Source organism: Manis pentadactyla, chromosome 8 (assembly GCF_030020395.1).
Source record: "Manis pentadactyla isolate mManPen7 chromosome 8, mManPen7.hap1, whole genome shotgun sequence".
Classification (NCBI taxonomy): Eukaryota; Metazoa; Chordata; class Mammalia; order Pholidota; family Manidae; genus Manis; species Manis pentadactyla.
In genome coordinates this window covers 93115556-93124232 of record NC_080026.1, presented here as the reverse complement: position 1 = coordinate 93124232, position 8677 = coordinate 93115556, and the positions used below count along the sequence as shown (strand labels likewise).

The window sequence follows — 8677 nt, the reverse complement described above, 5'->3', positions numbered from 1 at the left end:
CTGACCTATCATGCCATCTGGGCTGTGTTGATCCTTATCTGATTCCTAATGTATCAGGCCAGTGGGCTAAGCATCCCCATGATCCTACATGTGCCTCACAACCACTCAGGAAACTTACACTATTTTAGAGAAGGAAAGCGAGGCTTATAGAGTTTGTCCTGTTAGAGGGGATGTGGCTACTAAGCTGCACAGCTGGCACTCAAGACCGCAAACTCTATCTTTGTGCTGTCCTGACAGGAAAACATTTCAAGGCCAGTTTATTCTGTGCATCTCTGTTCCCATCTGAAACACGAAGGGCAGAATTCTTCTTCTCAACACTGGTATGTGAGACACACTGGATGAACAGCAAGGAGTCTTGATGCTCGCATGGCACATCCTAGTTTCAGACATGTGGAGGATTTCTAACAAGTACCCTGAGGGGCACTGGTGGCCCTCTTCAGAAAAAGGAAAAGCTGTTCGGGCTTCCCTGAGGCTGGTACCCACACAAGGGCTTCCTTGGGTGTATCTGGCCCCTGTGTGTACGTGTTCACCGCCAAGTTCGCAAGGAAAGGAATACATCACCTTTCATACACAGGGCCAGATGGACTGTGCTCCATAAAAGTGTTGAGAAAAACCGACAGTGGTCAACTGCCTTTGCCCAATTCCCACACTAGCCAAGACTCAAAATGTGAAACAAACAGGATTTCACCTGAATTTAAAAAAAAACTAAACACCAAGGTGATACTCAAGATCTTTATTGATTTAACTGTAACAGCAACCATTGGTGAAAATTTAATTTTTTCCCTAATTTCCAAACCTGCTTGGTTTGGAAGGACAGTTAAAAAAAAATAGATGAATCACGGAATCACACAAGACTGCCTGAGGACTGCATGGTGCCCTTTGCTATCCACCCTCTGCAGTGGAATGCATGGGAGGGGCAAGGAGATGACCACATGGAGGGAAACGAAGGGAAGACCAATTACTGGCAGTCTCCGCTTTTCCATTCAGAGTGGGTGGAACTGGGCTACTAAGACAGGGAAGGGCATTTTTTGAATATATAAATATTTAAAAGATGCTTAAAATGGACACCTGAATATGTATTCTCTGGGCTCTCCAAGACCCCTCTTTAAAGGTTCACCCCTGGGGTAGCAGAGGCTGTGAGATGGAAAGTGATGGGCTCCGTCTTCAGGTGAAGGAAAGGCACTGGCTCACAGGACTCAGTGACATGGCTTACAGACACCAGGAGCAAGATGTATCACCTGCACAACTCGCCCCCTATCTCTGCATCGTTCCTCCCCCAGTCCCCTGGTTCAAGTAAAAATTACCCTTGGCTTGGACTTGGTTTTTTAAAGGTTAAGATGGAGAGGAAGGGGGTACCTTGGAGCAAGAATGGCTATTCTGTGCTAGACACATGGAATTATCAAGTTTGAAGTGTCCAGGAATTTTGGTCTTAAGCACCAACAAGAGCTTCCTTGGGGAATTTCAACATGGCTAAATGATTATCAAGCTTTGGGCATCTCTCTGTTAGCCTCCAACTGTTAGAAAGGTAGCAGAGTAAGAGTTTAAATACCCCAGGAAATGTGTTTCATCTCAGTAATATTTGCCACTCGGCATCCGGGGCATCCAGTATGTTCTGCCAGGGCTTCAGGCAGAGATTAAAGAGAAACTACAGATAATCAGACAATTGGAACAGTGACTTGAAAGACTTCTGAATCTAAGCTTTGCCAAAAGGTATCAACATCTAGGACTAGCCCAGAGGAAGAAATTTAAATCCCAGAGGGTGAGAAAGGTGACATGATAGACTGTTTGAAAAATAAGTATGTATCAATCACCCTTAGAGTCTTCAGTAAGAAATTTCTGTGAGCTATCCTCAAGGAAACTCCAATACTAAACTCGAAAATCATCACTAAAACAGGAGTGCCCCTGGGCATAAGTATTCAAAAAGAACTGTGACCCAACTGCCTCAAGGTCTGATTTCATCTTTTATTAGAAGCTGAGAGGTAAAGAACTTGGGGAGAGGAGAATGGGGACCATCCCCCCTTCAAAGTCCAGGCAGAAATGCCCTCCAATAATGCTTCTTTAAAACAAACACTGCCCCCTCCCTGATGTCACAGGTAGGTAAGTGATTGGGTTTCGCAGATTAATAAATAGCTGCCCATATACATGAAGTTCGGAAACATGCCAAATAGGGGATTTCTGACTCAGAGGCAGCTGGCCGCCTCTACCAGGGAATGCAAAAGATCCTGGCTTCAAGCAGCCAAGATGCTTGACACCCCATTGAGTATCCAAGATGGGGAGAATGGAAAAAGTCTGTTTCTGGAATATTGCCCACATGAAGAGCCCCTTACACAAGTTGCCTTGATTTAAGTAGGCACGCAGTATGTACTGGCTGAATGATAGACTCTGAGGGTGAAACCCACACAGGATGCATCCTAACAGAAATGTTTAAACTGGGAAGGTAAGGTCTGTGAGTCCAAAAGAGCTGGTAACCCAAACAGCAAAAAACAGAAGTCCATCTGTTTTGACTTTACCTCCAAATCACAAGCAAAACACAAAATTCATCTGAAGATGCTTTAAAGGTGAGTTCCTTGCTTCTGAAAGAAGTACCTTTTCCTTAAAGCTGCCCCAGCAGCAATGCTTCTTACTCAAATATACTCTAAAGCAAGCAGGGCAACAGATTAAGAGAATGCTAGGAAGAGGCAGAGCTTATATCCAAATGAGAATTTGCATCTTTAAGATGTCTGAAATCTCTAAAACCCTGGACATGGGTGCCAGAAACACAGCAGACATTCATTAAGAATGTGTTGAACTCATAAGCCTCATATAAGTTTCTCTTGAGGGTAAAGACAGGGCTCGTCCCCTTTATGATCACATTTCCAACTGGAATTCCAGGACAAGGCAGGCATGCAGAGTTAACCTGCACATTGGATTTAAAGGAACAAACAGGTACTGATAGATGTTTCTAATTCCCAGATGTTTCCTACTTCATTAGAAGTGGCTTCTTGGGTGAAAGACCTGACCTAGATCTGTTTCAGCTGGTGTAACTGGCGAGACCAGGTGCCAAGCAGAACTCTGGTGGGCACCTGGCTTCCAAATGCTATCATCTATTTCACCCAAATCTGAACTATCAGCTTTTCTTTAGCCCACTAACCCAACATCTAATTCACATTTGTTCCCTTTGCTTGACAACCCCGACTCCAATAAAGTCAGCTTTAGTGATTCAGCTAGAAGGATCCAACTCCCTTTGCCAATTCCTGGCTAAGGGAGATGCAAGTAAGTGGTGCTGAGTCTTAGACACACCAAGCCGAGGACTTGCAAAGAAGCATTCTTGGGCTGCTGGTAGTCAGGCAAATGTATGGATATTCATCTGGAAATTGCAATTTCTCACACTCTTTTCAAAGCAACAGGTGGCTTTGGGGAAAGTCTATCTTCTATCCTAGTTTGGTGATGAATGCTTTAATGAAATGTTCTCAGTAGCAACATAGCTCTCAGCATATCATCCAGTTTAATCTTCGCCCACCTGTTAACCTGGCTTAATCTTCTGTTAGGAGTGAGGTGGTCTTAAGACCTATCCACAAATGCTTTGATACTGCTTCATTCAGTGGGTGGGGTTTAATTCCCTGCACCCAGAGTGTAGGCTGGGGTTAGCGGCTTGGTTCTAAGGAAGAGAATAAGGAGTGAGTGGTAGTGTGTGCTTTCAGAGACCATCATAAAAGGCACTGCAGATTCCTCCCTGCCCTCTCTCTGGGATCACTTGCACAGGGAGAGCCCAGCCAGCAGTCATGGTGTGAGGTCACTCGTGCTGCCCTACAGAGAGACCCACACAGGGAGAAACTGAGGCATGCTGCCAACAGTCACAAAGAGCTCAGAAGTGAATTCTCCAGCTCCAGGTGACAGCAACTTCCTGAGATTCTATGCCAAAACCACCATGCTCAGCTGCTCCCCAGTTCCTAACACACAGAAGCTGAATGACAATATTTGCTCTTTTAAGTTTGCAGTAATTTGTTACAGTGATAACTAATGCAGGTAAATGGATAAAACTTTTGGCTTGGCAGCCCAATACCTAGATGCCAGCTTCTCTACACTGCTCTTGAGAAAGCTATAGCTATTTAATCAGAATATGAGGAAGTCGTGAACTCAATGAACGATGCTGTAAAGAAGGCAGAACCATGACAATGCAGGTCTCCTGCTGGAATTTTTCATTAAGGTGGACTGTCCCCAGAGTAACATGGTTTCCTCATGAAAAGAAAAATACAAATGATTACTAAGATTTTAAGAACTATCTCACTCAAATGGTACCCTAAGGGTGTCCTCTCACCAAGAAAAAGCTGGGATAAATTATTCATTTAGGGCTTCATTTGTGAGGTGCCTTCCAAACATCCAGAAGTAAACCTACTGGGTTCTGGCTTGTCCCATGAAGCTTGGCATAAAGTGTCATCTGTTGGAAGTCTATCTGTTGCCTTATGAAATGATCTTTAAAATGCCCATTTATGGAGGCCAAGGTAACACTAGCAGCAGTGGCCTCTAGGAGAAAACTATGCCAAGCAGTACAGAAGTCCCTGCAGAGAAGGCTAAGGGATTGGTCAGCTTCTGTATTATACAGCTGACACTCCCAAGAAATGCTTAGAAACGTGGTTTCTACCTAGAGGGCCACATGAAGAGATTCCCCAAGATAGCAAAAAGGGGGAGGCTTCTTGATATCACACTGGTGTGTTTTAAATCAACTCCCCACCATTCATTAAGAAAGCCAAGTTTTCATGGGTGGCAATAAAAATCAAGAAGGGGGCACCCTTCTGCTCAGTGACAGACTGACCAGCTGTAGCTGGAGTCGGAGTCCACAGAATGCCAAGCCTCAGGTATGAGGAATGGAAAGCGTCATTCCCAAAGAATCAAGCTCCCAGAGGACAAAGAGGTCCTGAGCAGGCTTCTCATGCAAATTACAGTGCATCTTCCAAGTTTTTCCAAGAGTATGTAAAGCAAAAGTGGAGTTTAATTAAAATCAGAACAAGGGCATGTTTAACAACAACAACAAAAAAACACTTTTCTGATCATCAACTTTTGAGAGTGAAAGCATCCCCAAAACTTTGGAGATCCAGCTTATTCCTGAGACATCAAACATTATGAAAGGTTTTATTCTTTGAACTACTCACATTTTGTAGCAGAAAACAGAAGAGAGTTCCTCAGACACCCTTCCTCTTTTCTGCCTAAAATGCATTAGCAAACAAGGTCTTTTCACAGTTCAAAAAAAAACAGCTTTCTTTCTTAGCCAATTGGCCTATTACTCTCACCCTGGGATCTGATCTCTTAGTAAGAGGGTTCAGGGCACCAAATGCAACCAAAATTCCCAGGACACCAGTAGCTACTTTGTCTTTCTACGAGGGGATAGAGGCATTAGTCTTTCTATGAGGCGAGTCACTTTTCAGGATTATTGTGCCAGTCAGTAGTCAGGAGAGCAGGAAGGGGAAAAGGGGAATGAAAAAGCAAACAGTAAGGGAAAAAAAGTATGTGGCTTTCATGAACAACCCATGGCAAGGCAGAATGGTCCAGTTTTACAAACCACCCACTATAAACTCCAAACATGCACACCCAAAACTGGGGTGGGATGGGGGACAAGAGCTCGTAAGGGACCAGGGGAGACAAAGGATGGTGACATGGAACAGCCTACTTGCCTATGAACATTTCTCACCTTCCTAATACTGGAAGATGTGTAATTAAAAAGTTGCTGTTCAAAACTGTACTGAAAACATCTAAAAATAGGTCTGTAATCATCTTAAAAATAAAAGGTCACTCCTCAGATAAGCAGAGTGACAGGTATCAGATACCATTACTTGAGGTATCTTTGATGTATCTTTGAAAAATGGCCTGGCAGAGAAAAAAGGAGAGAAGAGGGAGGGGAAAAAAAGGGAAAATTCAGAGTATGATGGGGAAGCCCAGAAAACACATTTTTAAGCCCATGTTTTTCTATCTTAGCAGCCAAAGCAGGTCCACAAAGGAAAAAAGTTTAGTTCTTTTCTAAGAACATTCCAAAAGTCAACTTTAAGCTCAAAATATAAGAAACGACAATCAGAGACAAAAGATATCATGGTGCCCACTGGACTGGAAAACAATGAGAACTGAGACTGGGTATGCAAATGGCTCAGCGTTCTTCTGAGGTCATTCTGAGGTTATCATCTGGCAGAATACTATGATCAGGCTTCATCAGTGTCTCTATGATTTAGTATGGACCTGCTCTGGGAGCAAGTGAAATCACCTGGATAGTTCAGAGTACAGGAGGACTACAAGCAACAAGATGCAAGCAGGGAGGAATGGGAGAAGAGGAAATGCACCTCAAAACTATCACAGGGTAATGTTACCAGAGTTGTACAAACAGCACTCTGTCCCCAAGAACAAACACTTCAAGGTAAAAGGAGAGAAGCTCTTGTTTGTCATTTCCCTCTGAAGACACCAAGCCCAGACTCTTGTAGTACTGAACCATGGGTGGGAGACAGAGTGATGACAATAAGAACATAAATAATGCTGAACCCACCAGACCTCTTCCCCAGTAATCACTTCCCCAGATTACGCAGCCAAGCAATTGTTGGTAGGCTGATATCTGATTTGGGATTTAAAAAAAAAACAGGGGGAAGGGGAGTGTTGGAAAGAGGGGAGATGTTTTCTCAACAGTAAAATGAAAAGGAAGCTAGATTTTAACTGTTTTTCCTCTGTGGGCTGTAGACAGAAAAATGCAAACAACCTTAAATCTAAACTGGTAACAGGAAATGGTCAGCTGAAGCTCATCTTCGCATCATTTGGCACCAGAGGAAGGAGGAGGTGGAGACTGCAATGCGGACCGCTGGGACTGCCTCTTCTGTCTTGTCTTCGTTGATCCTAGTGGCCAAATCAGGTACACACAGTAATCAGTTGCTGCTGTTCTTCTGATCCTTGCTGGGACAGTCAGATGTCCATCTCAAACTGAGCGTCATCCCCTAGTTGGAATGAAGAAAAGAAGTTTAGCATAAAACGAAAAGGCAAAACTGTAATTCCCTCTGCCCAATGGTCAAAAATAATTCAAGCCAATCCCATTCTCTAAAACAACTATTCTGCTTTGCTTTGGCTGGTCTTTTTAATCTGGGGGAAAAAAAAAGAATATCAGTCAAATCACCCATGGCAAGGAGCAGCTGGAGAGAAGGATACACGTGAAAGCTTTCCCAGAGTCCCTTTGTCCACAGGCTGACTGACCAAAAGGAAGCTTCTGGGAGATCCTTGCCATCTACATTAGCATGCTCTCTCAGAGGCTTTAAACTTTAGCCCTGCTCTGAACTGACACTTTGTTCATTAAAAACTCATTGGCATTTGAGGAGGCAGAATGGTGGCTCATGCACAGGGGTCACCAAGTGCAATCCGAGGAGCACTTCAGGAGCTGGCCATTCCCACTTCCCTCTCCTGCTCCCACAGAGACAGAGAGGAATTATTACTAAGAGTGTATGTCCCAGTGTATACTGGAATATTAGAGGCAGTCCTGGAAAACGGGGTAACGGACCATACTGCTTTCTTCAACATCATAAAACTGTCAATCTTCTTATAAGAAACAGTCTGTTGCCTGAGGGCAATGAAAATGGGGGATATTAAATTCTGTTTTGTTTTCAGTGTGCCTGTTATCCCGAGTCCACAAAAGCCCAGGATAGGCAATCCTCCAGGCCTAGTTCAAGGAGTTGTCTTTGGGATTCCCAGATTTTGGATCCTTTCCCTGCCACCCACAAGATTAGACTTGATTATTAATTAGAATTTAGGGTACTCAGAACATTTCAGTAAACTTTGATGAGGGGAGTAAGGGGAGGTGGTGATCTGAGAGCCATATAATGACACCAGTTATAACTGAAGTATCAACATTTTTTCAACCTAAAGCCGACTGACATTCGAATTCCTAAGGCCACCCCTCTTGGTTCCCAATACAAGTATTCTCTTACCAACTGCATGCTTCCTGTCATGATTGTTCAAGTTGTTCAAATTATTTACTTCTACTTTAGAGTCTTCAATTAAGGTGCCAGGGCTGGTGACTCCTGGGATATTGGGCAGATGGCAGGGTGGGGTCTGAGCCATGGGAGAATTGCGACGATCCAACAGAAACTTCCGATCATAAATGATTCGGGTTCCTGGAAAACAGGGTTGAAAGGAGTTTGAAACAAATAAAGGGGTCATTAACATATAAAACTACCCAGGAATTTCTCCCCACCATCTTACTCAATACACATCACCTATTAATAGGAATCATCCTATTTTCTCTCTGAAGACTGTGAATTCCTTATGTCAGGGCTATGTCTAATTTATATCTGACCTAGGTCCTTACATTATTTTCAAAGAAGTTTTTTTTTTGAACGAAGCAATGAACAAGTATGTGAAAAAACAGCCAACAGATAGCCATCTTTAGGTTAAAGACTTTCCAAAGAATGACTGAGACCGACATTCTTTCCAGCTATGGTAGAAGGTGGAATTGGCAGCCCTTCTCTATCTTACAAAACAATCTGCATATCAGTGTGCTACCACAGTGCTTTACATTAGTTTTGAAGAGTGCACTTTACCATGAATAGTTAAAGAAATCGTGTGTAGGCATCTTGTTCACACTAGGCTTAAATTCAGAGAAGAAAAAGCCTACTTTAAGGGTTTAGGCATTCAAGTTAAAGGCACTATTGTATGAAAATAAAGCTATGTACAAAGTCAC

General features: G+C 43.3%; 1 protein-coding gene across 1 annotated transcript in view; it reads right to left on the bottom strand.

Annotated features, from left to right (window-relative positions):
• Positions 1-718: 718 nt before the first annotated feature.
• Positions 719-8677, bottom strand: part of EIF4EBP2 (eukaryotic translation initiation factor 4E binding protein 2) — a 29415-nt gene continuing 21456 nt past the window's right edge. The window contains exons 2-3 of the mRNA XM_036928856.2: positions 7926-8111; positions 719-6944 (exon numbers count right to left, since the gene is read on the bottom strand). Coding sequence (XP_036784751.1) covers positions 6913-6944; positions 7926-8111 — 218 coding nt within the window. The 3' untranslated portion in view covers positions 719-6912. The remainder of the gene's footprint in view (positions 6945-7925; positions 8112-8677) is intronic.